The sequence below is a fragment of the Puma concolor genome, chromosome A3 (assembly GCF_028749965.1).
Source record: "Puma concolor isolate L17-30 chromosome A3, mPumCon1.1.hap2, whole genome shotgun sequence".
Lineage (NCBI taxonomy): Eukaryota > Metazoa > Chordata > Mammalia > Carnivora > Felidae > Puma > Puma concolor.
This window is the reverse complement of record NC_141669.1, coordinates 68590138-68605305: the sequence shown is the minus strand read 5'-3', so window position 1 is coordinate 68605305 and position 15168 is coordinate 68590138. Positions and strand designations below refer to the sequence as shown.

Here is a 15168-nt window from a genome sequence, read left to right as displayed (position 1 = left end):
TCTTTCCCCGCTCATGCTCTCTCTCTCCTTCAAAAATAAATAAACATTTTAAAAAAAGATTAAAAATTTTTTTTAATTTTTAAAAAGACTGATTTTTGAAATGTGGCCATTGTCTACAGACACGCATTTCATCTTAAAAAGGAATTTTTTTTCATTTTCAACTAATAAAGTACCTGAAATGATTATTTTAAATTTTGAAGGTGCTTATTTAATTTTAACATGTGTGAAGCATTATACAATACCTGATGTAATAATATGTATTACCTAATATCACTTTATATTATATATTCAGATTACCATGGTTTTAGTATCTCTTTGAGATTCATAATGAGATCAATCCTGCCTGTAATTTAAGAAGCATATTTGATCTATTAGATATTATTCAAACATTTTATAGTCAACATTTCATTCTATTAGATTTCTCTTTTCCATGGATACATAGCTTTTAAATTATAACTTGGGAGCAGCTATGAATATCAATGCATCATACTCCTATATTTTACCATCCCTGATTCTTTCAAAGTCAGTCATATGATACATGCACTTACAATTCTTAATTCCCCCTCATCATATGTTAAAAATCTACATATGAGGGGTGCCTGGGTGGCTCAGTTGGTTAAGTCTCTGACTCTTGATTTCAGCTCAGGTCATGATCTCACAGTTCTTGAGTTTGAGCCCTACATCGGGTTCTGAACTGACAATCTCTCTCTCTCCCTCTGCCCCTGCCACATGCGCATGCACGTGCACTCTCTCTCAAAATAAATAAACTTAAAAGAAATCTACATATGAAATATTCCAATTATGCTTATCTTTTCTCACCAGAAATACTGTGACTATATTTTCTGTGTATTTATTCAGCTCTTAACAATCTCTTTTTATGCATTTGTAAAGGCTTAAAATAAATTCACCCTAAGCATATATTAAAAACTCAAAAATTAGTGGGATGATTTTGTAATTTTTAAATTTTAACTCCTCCAGAGACAACTACTAAAATTATTATTCTGTATGTCAAGTTTATATGATGAAAATAAGCTTTAGTGAATTTCAGGGTGTTTTCATTCTTCTTAAATTTCATTTTCCCTTTCTAAAATATTATATAGTTGGGGCACCTGGGTGGCTTAGTCGGTTCAGCATCCAACTTTGGCTCAAGTCATGATTTCACAGTTCATGAGTTCAAGCCCCATGTCGGGCTCTTTGCTGACAGCTCAGAGCCTGAAGCCTGCTTCAGATACCGTGTCTCCTGCTCCCTCTGCCCCTCTCCCATTTGCACTCTTTCTGTCTCTCATATATTATGTAGTTTAGCACTAATCTCTTGGTGGTTTAATTGTACTGAACCTTCTTGTCTTTATAAAACTTTAACAACGTACATACACACATCCTGTAACTGGAAAAACCACCACTTGACCCTGTAATTTTCTTTATTCTTTCAACTTTCCTATCCTTCACAGAATTTTTTTTTCAAGTTTTTATTTAAGTCCATTAGTTAACATATAGTGTAACAGTAGTTTCAGGTGTACAATTTAGTGATTCATCACTTCCATACAACACACGGTGCTCATCACAAGTACATTCCTTAATCCTCATTAAGCAACTCCTTAAACACCCATTTAACCCATTCCCCCAGCCACCAATCCTCCCAAAATTCTCAATTTGTTCTGTAAAGAGTCTATTTCCTGGTTTGCCTCTCTTTTTCACCCACTATGTTCATCTGTTTTATTTCTTAAATTCCACATGAGTGAAATCATATATTTGTCTTTCTCTGACTTATTTTCTTAGCTTAATACTCTTTAGCTCCCACATTCTTGCAAATGACAGGATTTCATTCTTTTTTATGGCTGAGTAATATTCCATTGTGTGTGTGTAACAGAATTTTTTTTAACTATCATATTCTACTTCCTTATCAACTCTTCTTAATGCCCCTCCAATCTCCTTTTACTCTTGCTGTGCTCACATAATCAGTGTAGTCTCAAGTCTCCAATAATCCCTTCCTGATTTAACTCAAAGATCTCAGTTTCATCCTTTATGATTAATGCACCAGACACTACTAAGCAAGCACCCGATATCAAAAAGGCCAAAAGAGAATAACATTTCATTGTAGGGGCACCTTATATCTGGAGCCACCTTCTAACTTAACCTCTAATCTCTTTTCTTCTTTCCAATACATTCTCTACTCTGCACTCAATTATCTTTGTAAAATAGGAAAGTAACCTGATCAATAATCAAAAATGCCTTCCACTGCATACTAAACTTCAAATTCTTTTATCTGTTATTCAACTATTTATAATCTGTTATCAGCATATTTGTCACATTCCACTTCCCAATAATACACCCTACCCCATGCTCCAGTCACACTATCCTCCTCGTCAATTAAGACCCAGCAAAAATGAGGGACTCATGTTATGTGGCAAGCCATGACTATGCAACAAGACTACCAAAATAAAAAAGATAGTTACCAGCTATCAAGAACCAAATGTGGGGCACCTGGGTGGCTCAGTCAGTTAAGCATCCGACTTTGGCTCAGGTCAGGTCCTAATCTCATGGGTTCTAGCCCTGCACTGACAGCTTGGAGCCTAGAGCCTGCTTCAAATTCTGTATCTCCCTCTTTCTCTGCCCTTCCCCTGTTTGTGATCTCTCTCTCTGCCCTCCACCCCCCCCCCCCCCGCCTCCCGTCTCTCTCTCAAATAAAGAAACAAACATTAAAAAAAAAAAAAAAACACACATTTGGTGGAGGACATACAATCAAGCAAACCACGGGGTGCCTAGGTAGCTCAGTCGGTAAAAAGGCCGACTCCATTTCAGCTCAAGTCATGATCTCAGTTTTTGAGTTCCAGCTCTGCATCAGGCTCTGTAGGGACAGTGGGGAGCCTGCTTGGTATTCTCTGTCTCTTCCTCTCTCTCTGCCCTCCTCCCCACACCTCAAAATACATAAACTTAAAAAAAAAAAGCAAGTCAATTTAATTCAACATAAAGGCTGTGACATAAAATACAAGCAGAATACAGGGGCGTCTGGGTGGCTCTGTCAGTTAAGCATCCAACTTCAGCTCAGGTCATGATCTCATGGTTCACGTGTTCGAGCCCTGCGTCAGGCTCTGTGCTGACAGCTCAGAGCCTGAAGCCTGCTTCAGATTCTGCGTCTCCCTCTCACTCTTTGCATTTACCCTGCTCATGCTCTCTGTCTCTCTCAAAAATAAATAAACATTAAAAAAAATTTTTTTAATACAAACAATACAGACTGGCAAATTATTAATTAAAACCAATTAAGATCAATGAAAGCCTCATAGAAAAAAATAAACAGTTGTTCATGGATCAAAGAATAATAATTAACCTTATGTAGCAAATACTATATATGCCAAAATCTGTTCCAGGTATTTTACATATATTAATCCCCATTTTCTTGGATAATGAAAATGAGAGACAAAAAGAGTTTGAGTTAAACAAACATAATAATAATAACTATCATTTATTGAATACTTACAACATGCCAGGCACTATGCTAAACACTAAAAAGGAACAAAATGAAATTAAGGGCTTTAATTTTTTAAAAAATCGTGAGAGATGGCAGCTTTCTCATTTTGTACCTCCACTGGTGTTTTAACTTCAATGAGATTTCCTCCTAAAATAGAATCAATTAAAGGATAAAAAAGAAAAGAAAAAGGATTCATTTAATTATCCATATCCTACAGCCATAATTTTTTTAACTTAAGCAAAAGTATGCTTTGCCCAGTTTTCTCAACAGCATTAATCGATTTATTCAACAAATATCTATGAATTATCTACTCTGTGTGAGATAAACTAAGGACATTAATTTTCCTCCACTTCTATCAAAATTCCACTAAAATGTATTCATTCATTCCAGAAGAGAAAAAGCTGATGGGATTATATTGGGGATTAAGCCAGTGCAGAAAAAAACTTCAATCTAGAACATGCACACAGGCACAAGAAGGCTGCACCCATGGAGAAGCCATTCCTGGCAGCAGAACCTGGAGAACTACCAAACATGAAAACAGAAATAGAAAGGAGGGGGCTGTAGGATTAAAATCAGGATGATTAAAATATGTATATGGAACAGCCAAGCCAAACCTCTTACCCCATTCCTTTACACAAAGAAAGTCTATCAGCAACTGTGTTGGTTTCTAGCTAAAACCACATTTGTTTTTCTTAATTGAGCAATCTACCCTGAAAGCATTAGAGCATCCTCATACTCCCCAACAAAGCCTTCCTTATTTGGCCATAGCCTAGAGGCAGACAGGGGAGAAGCAGCTCTTTTCCTGCATTTCAGCCATGGACCCTAAAGTGAGGCCCAGCAATTAATACCATGCTCATTTACAAAGAGCTCAAGACTCTTTTTTTTTTCTTTTTTTTCTTTTTTTTTTTTTTAAGGAAAAGCAAAGGCACAAGAGAAAAGGATGAAAATAAACAACTAACCTGAAGGAAGTACCGCTATTTCTGGGAACAGAAGATAAATGTTTAAAATTTATAAGTGCTATCCTAAAAGAAATTCATAAAGACACTGCAACCATGAAAAATGAGCAACTAGATGGGTGCCTGGGTGGCTCTGTCGGTTGAGCCTCTGAACTTCGGCTCAGGTCCTGGGCTCGCAGTTCATGAGTTCGAGCCCCACATCAGGCTCTCTGATCAGTGAGGAGCCGACTTCAGGTCCTCTGTCCCCCTCTCTGTGCCCCTCCCCTGCTCAGACGCTCACTCTCTCTCTCTCAAAAATAAATAAATAAACATTAAAAAAATATTGAGCAACTGGAGTACACCTGAAACTAGATAGCACATCATAAGTTTAAGTGGCAGCAGTTACTTTCTTTCATAGTAGAACAAAAAACAATAGTGTGCCCTAAAATATACGGCAAAGGGGGGCTGCTATGGTAGACTTTAAGACAACAATCAAACGCAAGTCATGAACTTTGACTGGAAAGGGAATAAAGGTAAATAAACAGTAAAAATTGAAATCATTGTTATTTTTCTAAGATGTGATAGTAGTATACATCTTAGGTTATATAGGAGTCTCTTCATTCTTAGTCATTGACTTTTTTCAACATCCAGGCCATTGGTCTTATTCAAGGTGCCACATTTTGGATTTGGTTATTTCTTAGGCTTGGCAAGAATACAACATAGGTATTATTGTACACAGCTGTTGCTGTATACTTGGAGTTTTAAAAATTCATTCTTGTACAGGACATCTGGGTGGCTCCCAGTTGGTTAAGCATTCGACTCCTGATTTCAGCTCTCACACTGTGTGAGATCAAGCCCTGCATCCAGTTCTGCACTGCAGAGCCAGCTTGGGATTCTCTCTCTCCCCCTATTGCTGCCCTTTCCCCCCTACCATCAAAATAAATAAACTTAAAAAAATTTTTTTTAAATTCATTCTTACAGAAAATTCTTAGTAAAAACTTAAAAATATAAAGGATGGGATTAAAAAAAAGAATCATGCTAGCTTGAAATCAAATTTCCACTCTCCTTTTTTCCTCCTATGCCTAAGAAACAAATACAATATTCACATCTGCACCTGTGTATTTGCTGGTATTCTGTCACCTGTGTGTGTTATATTTTAACCAAAAAATGTCTAAAAACCAAAAGCTTTTCTTTTCCTTTATCTTTCCCAAAATGTGCATCCCAGTTCTCCTATGTCTTCTTTCTTATTACTGCAGAATAAATTATATTCAAAGAAGGAATTGAAGGAGAAAAAATCAGTATTGAAAATGAAGAGAGGGGCGCCTGGGTGGCGCAGTCGGTTAAGCGTCTGACTTCAGCCAGGTCACGATCTCGCGGTCTGTGAGTTCGAGCCCCGCGTCGGGCTCTGGGCTGATGGCTCAGAGCCTGGAGCCTGTTTCGGATTCTGTGTCTCCCTCTGTCTCTGCCCCTCGCCCGTTCATGCTCTGTCTCTCTCTCTGTCCCAAAAATAAATAAACGTTGAAAAAAAAATTTAAAAAAAAAAATAAGAAAGAAAATGAAGAGAAAAGGGCAATTACCTTCTTCGGCAGCCTCTGGAGTAATTAGTGCTACACAACCTCAGACTGCACACCAGCTGTTCAGCTGAGCAAATGTCGTCGTTTTTACTGGTTTTGCCCTTTTTTATGTCTAAATGAGAAACAAGAGATCTGGGGTAACTTTTAACTCAAAGCCCAACTGTCTGTTTCTCATTTGTGATTCATAAAAATTTCAACTAAAAAAAATTTATAGTTTTATTATAGCATTGTTTACAGCTTGGCATATATATATAATTTTGTATGTGTAAATTATATTAGAATATAGTATTAACTTGTATCACAGTTTCCTCATCAGTAATATGGGGAAAATAATAAAACCTACTTTTTGGGTTATTATGAGGAATAAGTCAAATAAGCTAATATAAAGTGCTTATTAAAATAGAGCCTGGGGGCGCCTGGGTGGCTCCGTCGGTTGGGCATCCGACTTCAGGTCATGATCTCATGATCCGTGAGTTCAAGCCCTGCGTCGGGCTCTGTGCTGACAGCTCAGAGCCTGGAGCCTGCTTCGATTCTGTATCTGCCTCTCTCTCTGACCCTCCCCCATTCATGCTCTCTGTCTCAAAAATAAATAAACATTAAACAAAAAAAATTTTTTAAATAAAATAGAGCCTGGACACAACATCTGTTACATGAACAGAATATATAATAAAACTGAATCATCATTAGTTCTTACATCTTACTACTTATTTTCTCCATCAGAAGGATAAGAAAACAGAGTTCTGAAGAGGTTAAGTAACATTCCCAAGGTCAGACATATGGTTAGGTAATAGAGCCTCTGCTCCTAACACCTCGCTATTTTTTTATAAAAATCTTTTAACATTTATTTTTGAGGGAGAGATAGAATGTGAGCAGGAAAAGGGCAGAGAGAGAAGAAGACACAGAATCTGAAGCTGGCTCCAGGCTCTGAGCTGTCAGCACAGAGCCTGACATGGGGCTCAAACCTATGAACCATGAGATCACGATCTCAGCCGAAGACAGACACTTAACCAACTGAGCCACCCAGGCGCCCCTCACTCTTCAGTTGCATAAAGTTTGTATATAATCATTTATTCAGCCATAGCCTTAATGGTGGGAATTCAGATATCCAGAGGTTTTTTTGCCATTATAGATAATACCACAATGAATACCTTTGTACATACATCCTTATGTATCAAGGCTTTTGTTTTTAAAAATATTTTAAGTTTACTTTTGAGACAGAGAAAGAACACAGGGAAGGAGTGGGGGAAGAGTGGAGATAGAGAATCCCAAGCAGGCTTCATGCTGTCAGAGCAGAGCCCAAGGTGGGGCTCAATATCATGAACCTCAAGATTATGACCTCAGCCAATATCAAGAGTCGGACACTTAACCAACTGAGCTACCCAGGCACCCTAGGACTTTTGTTTTAAAGGAGAAAATTCAAAAAATAAAATCACTAAGCCAAAGGTTTGCATAATTTTAACAGAAATTACTAATTTTAAGACATTTATTATAGCAGGTCTATCTTTCCTTCTATAGTATCTGGATTTCCTATCTTACTAAAAAAATGTCATCTCTACTCCAGTTACATAAATATTCTCCTAATTTCTTCATATAGATACATATCTTAAACCCCTTTACAATTTACTTTTTGTGTATTTTGTGAAGAAGGGATCTAGTTGGTTTTCTTATATGTGGATAGCAAATTATACTCACAGTATTTATTAGTTAAAACATCCTTTTGGGGCACCTGGGTGGCTCAGTTGGTTAAGCATCCAACTCTTAATCTTGGCTCAAGTCAGGATCTCATGGTTTGTGAGCTCAAGTCCTAAATCAGGCTCTGTGCTGACAGCGCAGAGCCTGCTTGGGATTCTCTCTCTCCTTCTCTCTCTCTCTCTCTCTCTCTCTCTCTCAGCCCCTTCCCTGCTTGAGCACACATGCTTTCTCTCTCAAATTAAATATTTTTTTTTTTTAAATCCTTTTCCCACCAGGGTAAAATGTCACCCTTGACACATATTAAACTCCTTATGTCATTCCCAAGCTTCTTTCCTGTACTCAAACCAAATTACTTTTGATCTCAATAGGTCTTGGGCTCATGTTCTTTCATCCACTTAGAATAGGCCTTTCCCAAGCTCTATAAATCCAAATCCTACCATCTGTGAAGGTCCAATACAAATGCCAGGACTACTTTATTAGTTTCTACCCTTCCTTCCTCTCATCCCTTACTAGAGGTAATCACTCCCTCCTTTGAATGTCCACAATACTTTATCTGTACAGTACTTCTCTAACACTCCCCACTTTTAATATAATTAGTTACATACAAGTCCTATCTCCTTTCTAGGTGGTAACATTCTGATGGACTTGATCTGTATCCACATCATTTTATAGCACCCTTAGTACTTGGGACAGTGCCCCAAAATCATATATGTTAGATGAATAACTGCACAACTTTCTTGTCCCCTCCCCAGATCTGCAGTTCTGCAACTAGCTGAAAATTACTGCATTGTACACAGAAAAAGGTAGCTTTGCCAAATAAAGGAGGATTTTTCTGTAATCCATAAATCAAAAGTGAAAATAACTGAAATTTAAAATTACATATTCTATACGATATTTATACGAGAAAAAGCCAAAAGACTATTAAATGAAAGTGTTGATTATTTTTTTCAGAATAGCAATTTCTAGGCTATGATAGGATTAACAGATTCAGAATAATCTACATATTTATATTGAAATCCTCTATGATGATAACCTATGTGTATAATAATGACATTAGTGCAAGGTAAGATTAAGTGACTTATGAAATACCAAAGACACAATGCAAACTACCATCTGAATTACAAGCAGAGCAGGTATTCACTACTCTGACAAAATTCTGAAGTGCTAGGAAGGTCTCCTGCTTGCCCCTAAGCATCTTTGCAATCAGTGAGCTATTGCCTAAAAATTCATCATGAATATTCACAGTTTCATTTAAGAGTCTAAACCAGCAGTTCTCAATCATGGGCCATTTTTCCTGCCAAGGGACATGTGGCAGTATCTGCAGACATTTTTAGTTGCCACATGAGTGGGAGGGATTATTAGTAACATTTAGTGGACACAAACCAGGTGATGAGGGAGCACAAAGCAAGCTGAGGGCACAGTACAGGCTAAGAGCACCCCTGCCCCCAGGTGGAATATGTGTGATATTCCTCAGACATTCCTGGCTACTCAAGAACAAAGGAAAGGGGTTTAAGTGCTTGCCATGGTAATGTGGGAAACTAAGGCAAACTAAAATTTAAATTCCCTTACTGCCTACAGCACATTGACAAGTCTTTGAAACAGAGTAAATGGGAACCTTGGCTTAACATTACCCTGACCCCCCAGGATCCTGTAAGTCTACTTTAACATATAAAAACTTCTTTGGAAACTTCCTTGATCTCAACTCCCCCACAATACACGCTGGCAATCATACTCCAAGCTTACGGCCCGCTGATATACATCTGAAGGGCCTCATGACTGAGGTTTTACTACACCGTAATAAATTCATTTTCCTAAAAGGAGCTAGCCCCTCAAGATCCTGGAAACCTTGCTTCCAAAATACTTTAGAAACTTACTCTATCCCATACCCCCTCCTAACCTTAGGATATATAATCAGTTACCCGGGGCACCTGGGTGGTTCAGTTGGTTGGGTGTCTGACTTTAGCTCAGGTCAGGAACTCGCAGTATGTATGTTCCAGTCCCGCGGCAGGCTCTGTGCTGAAGCTTGGAGCCTGCTTGGATTCTGTGTCTCCCTCTCTCTCTGCCTCTCCCCCACTCACATTCTCTCTCTCTCAAAAATAAGTAAGTTTAAAAAAAAAACCTTTTTTTTAAAAATCAGTTACCTGTCACAACCCCAGTGCAGCTCTTTCTGCCCACAGGTCCTGTCCCCATGCTTTAATAAAATCACCTTTTTTTGCATCAAAGACATCTTCAAGAATTCTTTCCTGGCCATCGGCTCCAAACCCCCCACCATCACCCCAAAACCCCATCACCAAAGAGTTTCTTACTTATGTGTTATTTATTTAGACACCCGCCCCCCCTTACTTGAACATAAGCTCTATTGAGCCAAATTCCATTATTATAGCCCCAGAGACTAAACCAGAGCCTTATAAGTATTTTTAATTTTTATTAGTTAAATGTCTTTTTCTTTTTTTTTTTTTTTTAAAGACTTTAAGTAGTCTCTACAGCCAAAGTGGGGCTCAAACTCACAACGCTGAGATCAAGAGTCACATGCTCTACCAACATAGCCAGCTGATGCCCCTGTTTTGTTTCATTTTTAACGTTTATTTTTTGAGAGAGAGAGAAACAGAGCATGAGCAAGGGAGGGGCAGAGAGAGAGGGAGACACAAAATTCGAAGCAGTCAGCACAGAGCCTGATGCGGGACCATGAGATCATGACCTGAGCTGAAGTCAGACACTCAACCCAGGTGCCCCTGCTCGTCTTTTTCTTTCATGACAGAAAGATTTCCTATTTTATTCACAAGGATTATCTAATTATTCTCCTAAATTTTCTTATATTGTTTTCTCTTTTTTGTGTGTGATTCATTGAAATCTTTAATCCATTTGGAATTAGTCTTTGTTTGTATACTTGAGAAACAGAAATCACATCGGATGATTCCAATGCAAAAACTCTACAATAATTCTGACCTGTTGGATAAAACTCAAACACTTCTGCAGAACATGTTGATAAGGTTTTGGGGTGACGGGGGATCAGAGCTGACAGCCAAGAAAGAATTCTTAAAGATGTCTTTGGTGCAAAAGGTGATTTTATTAAAGTACAGGACCCATGGGCAGAAAGAGCTGCACTGGGGCTGTAAAGAAGGACGGGTTATATACCTTGAACTTGGGGGAGGTATAGTCAGAAGGGAAGTTTCCAAAAAGACTTTCATATGCTAAAGACTCACAGATTCCTGGAGGCCTAGCTATTGTCAAGCTAAGGTTGTTTTTGTCTCCAGCAAAACATTAAAATCAAGACAGTAGGGAGTTTTCTTTAGCCAAGGATGGGATTGCCTTTTTCTTGTCAACTGGTAGGGACTCTTATCAGTTTAACCATTTGCTTTTTGCCCTTTCCTGCTTTCCTGTTTTTGGGTAGTGGGAGTTCCAAGGTATATCATACATATCCCAGCTGGGGGCAGGGGGTGTGCTAGCTTGTACTTTGCCCTCAGCCTGCCTTATGTTCCGTTATCAATACAAACTGATTGCCTCTGTTCCTCTGTAGTATCAATCTCCTGCTCCTAATTCCATCTTATCCTGCCCTCTGACTACATCAAAAGGTCCAAATGGATCATCAGAAAGAATTATGCTTGAAATGCACTTCCCCATCTGCCTGCTGAACTTCTAGAAGTCCTTAAAAGCCCCAGTTCTACAGTCACCTCTCCTAGAAAGTCTTTCCTGTCCAACCCCAGAGTTCCTCCCTCACTTCCTTCTTCATATCTCCACTTTCACATCTCTCTACTGTATAATATACACTACCTGCTTCATAATATATATAAAGTACTTAGACTAGTGCCTACCACAGAATAAATGCTAAGTAAATGTTAAGTACTATTTTATGACCACAATAGGTCTCAATTATTTGTGTAATCTCCCTTGCTAGACTATGGGGGACAGAAGACAGAGACCCACTTATTTGCTATTATTTTACCAAACCCACTGGTCTGGCACATATTAAACACTAATAAGTAATAAATAAAGTAATAAACAAGACCTCAATTCTAGACAGAAGTAATTTTGATACTGTGCATTCCCTATGTTTCAAATGAAAAAGGAAAATTTTCAGATGAAAAATTGCCATTCCTGCTTTTTTTTAATTTGGTTCAAATTTGAGGAGTTCTAGCTTTACCCACCTCCAGAAAGACAATTCTTGGTGCTCCATAGCTACCACTGTATAACCTAGTATACTGGAAATGAAAACCATGGCATGGGGAGGGGAACTTAAAATTTTTTATCTTACTCTGAATGCAGTCAAGAGTTCATAACCTCATTCTCTTGGCCCTGAACTTCACATAAGTAAACTCATCAGCGCAGCGCCTGGGTGGCTCAGTCTGTTAAGCGGCGAACCTCGGCTCAGGTCAAGATCTAGCAGTTCCCGAGTTCAACCCCAACATGGGGCTCTGTGCTGACAGCTCAGAGCCTGAAGCCTTTTCAGATTCTGTGTCTCCCTCACTCTGCCCCTCTCCAACTCGCGCTCTATCTTTGCCTCTCCCAAAAATAAACATTAAAAAGTAAATAAGATATAACAAAAAAAAAAAAAAAAAGGAAATTTATCAGTTTCCATGATGACACAACAACCCTATACGTCAACCCTGGAATGAAGGAGAAGCCCCACGGGTGAAAATGCAGGGGCTGTGATGTCTAGCTGCTCTCTTCACGAGGAGTCTGCGTCCATACCAACTTCGGAGAATCACAGCATTCTTTTACTGAGGGAAGACAGGATTCCTCAGCTCCAGTATCCCCTAAGCTAGGACTGCAGAGACAGTGAGCAAACCGCCCAGCAGCTGCAAGGCACTGAGATGACTACAGCCCAGAGTAGAAGAGGCGGAGAGAAGCTTCAAGCGGGAAAGATGAAACGCAGAGACGCAACGTGCGGAGAAAAGGAGAAAGGAAAGCAGCTGGAGGATAGATCAGCCAGGAACACCGCCACTTCTCACTTCTCATCTCCACCTCCAATCTTGGCATCCAAAATCTACACCCGCCACTCTCACTCTCTACTTTCCGCTCCAGGGCGGGCCAAGCCGCCGCCCACCCCTAGAAACTGGGCCGGTGGCAGGAGGGGGCGGTTGCAGCCTCCCGGACTCACCGGCTCTCGGTGCCGCCACTTCTGCGCGGAAAGGCCTGGTCCGAGGTGCGGTCTTCTGAAGTCCGCTCCCCAGAAGCCACGATGCTGGATTTCTCCTCTCCCCGCAACCGCGAGAACGCCAACCGGCGTCCGGGCTTCCGTAGGCGGACGGGTTGGCGGCCCCGGATGTTGATTGCCGCCTGCCCCGGAAACGGTGGCGGAAGGCCCAAGGGGGCGGAGGTGGCGTTGCCCTGCTCTCCGGAAGGAGACGTGGCGGCGGTTGGGCCCCCGGCTGCCTGGGTGCTTAGTAGTCCCGCCGCCGCCTCCTCCTCCTCCCCCTCCTCTCCTCTGTGGGCAGAGGAGGCTGTGGCGGCGGCTGGAGAAATCGGCAGCGGAGGATGGAGGAAGGAGGCGGCGGCGCGCGTAGTCTGGTCCAAGGCGGGCCGGTGTTATTGGTCCTCTGCGGCCTCTTAGAGGCGTCCGGCGGCGGCCGAGCGCTCCCCCAGCTCAGCGATGACATCCCTTTCCGAGTCAACTGGCCCGGCACCGAGTTCTCTCTGGTCAGTGCCCTTGCGAATCCTGTAGCTATCGCTCTCCCTCCTAGCACTAGAGTTTGGCTCCTTCTCTCCTTACCTGCGCGTTGCTCCCCCAGAACCACCTCTGCAGGCGCCTGCCCCCTTCCCTAATCCAAAGGTTCATTTACCTCTCATCCATTCATTCATACAGCAAGTGTTTAGCGAACACACTATGTAGTTGTGCCCTCCATGCTAAGCATTGGCGATTCAGAGATTACCTGCTCTCCGCCTTTTAAATTTGTCTCATTAGACCGTGCTTACCAACACTCCCACCCCACGGAAGCAGCTTTTTTGGAAATTCAGGCGCTTACGTTGAATCTTCTCTTTAGAAAGTCAGCTGCAGTTCTTCCTCCACCAGCCGCCTTCTCTCCTTTAGTATTGCACACAACCGGATCGACACAACCGGTTACACTGCAGATATGAGTTCCCTTTCACACTCGGTATATCTGTCTTGTATACACACACGTGCATATGTGTATACGCACAGCTCTGTCTCCTTCAAAGTTGTTTCTGAGAGAGCTATTTGACCTGTGGGATGTTAACGATGCTCTATTCAGAATATCCTTTACCGTGTTAATGTATTGCAGTCGTAATACGTAAGACCCCAGAACATGAGATTTTATGCTCAGTTTTCCTAGAGTGATGAATGAATTTATAACTTAACAGTTAACGAAAATTTGCAGTCCTTCTGTCTTTGGGGAGTGCTCTGCTGAAAAGTCTTCCTACCACTGTAGGCCAATAAATTGCACACTTAAGATACTACACTTAAGATACTTACCGTGTAGTAATTATTTATTTCAAATTGAAGTCTTGGAAAATACAAAAGCTTTTTTTTTTTAATTCTTACTCCAGTTAGCTGCAGTCATTCCATGTGGGATGACTATTTTGTTCTATTACCATATTGTTCTATTACTACTTCACTGAAACAAGAATAAGTGGTCGCAAGCAAGATTTACCAGGATAACAAATGTCATGGTTACCACAACGGATTTCTACTTGCAGATGTTAGTTTTTGCGAGTATTTCACACTTTATTTCTCCATCCCTCTGTTTTCAATTCTCCTGTTGTGGTAGTTCAGTGATTCTGAAACTTATCTAAGTAAATATTTCTCTGGGAAGCCAGGTTTATATTTGTGTTAATTCCATTAATACTTATACATATTATAAGTGAGACATAACTTTAGCAGTCTTGAGGTGAGCATAATTTATTTAGTCCAACCTCTGTTACTGTTTTAAAAGAGCACACAAAATGAACATGACAAGTATTAAACAATGTGGTCATTAAAATATTTTACTCTTGCACCTGTTGGTGTTTTTTTTTTTTTTTAATTAAAAAACCCACATTGATATGCAGCCTTCAAAACTTACTGATGTGTTAGGTGGATGACTAAAATCAGCCTTTTTCAAGGTTACTACAAAATTGTTTCATCTTTCTTCTGGCAGTGGTGTGTGCTGGCTGAAAGAGGTTATGGAAGATCTGTATTAAATTTATCCTGTACCAACCTTTCACATATCTATCAATTTTATTTTGAAATTGAATTTTTAATTCTTTTTGACAGTGCAACATAATTTAAGATGGGTATATCTGAAGAATTTTTTTTTTAAGTTATTTTGAGAAAAATCTAGGGACATTTTTCTGTGAGTTGGCAAAAGGTCTGTGGCTTTCATGCAAAAATAAACCCCAGGAGTCATTATCATTGGCCTTTGGGTTTTGTTTTAGTATTTTTATAATCTTAAGGCTTCCCTTCCTACTTTGTGTAACTGGCACTACAGCCCTCCTCACCTGGCACTGTCATTTTCTTTTATGAGCCAGTTGATTGGACATACGTAAACAAGCAGCTGTATGAAGG

General features: G+C 40.0%; 2 protein-coding genes across 6 annotated transcripts in view; one reads left to right on the top strand and one right to left on the bottom strand.

Annotated features, from left to right (window-relative positions):
* The window catches only part of ASB3 (ankyrin repeat and SOCS box containing 3), a 116476-nt gene extending 103572 nt beyond the window's left edge, over nt 1-12904 (bottom strand). For 2 of the 3 annotated variants that reach the window (XM_025932280.2, XM_086701116.1), the window contains exon 1: nt 12766-12899. The gene's annotated coding sequence lies outside the window, so the exon portion shown is untranslated. Of the gene's footprint in view, nt 1-12765 lie in introns of all 3 variants that reach the window. The other variant, XM_086701113.1, reaches the window with a different exon arrangement.
* Nucleotides 12905-12989: 85 nt separating this feature from the next.
* Nucleotides 12990-15168, top strand: part of ERLEC1 (endoplasmic reticulum lectin 1) — a 31879-nt gene continuing 29700 nt past the window's right edge. For all 3 annotated transcript variants that reach the window (XM_086701117.1, XM_025931745.2, XM_025931743.2), the window contains exon 1: nt 12990-13304. In XM_086701117.1, coding sequence (XP_086557243.1) covers nt 13143-13304 — 162 coding nt within the window. In that variant the 5' untranslated portion in view covers nt 12990-13142. The remainder of the gene's footprint in view (nt 13305-15168) is intronic.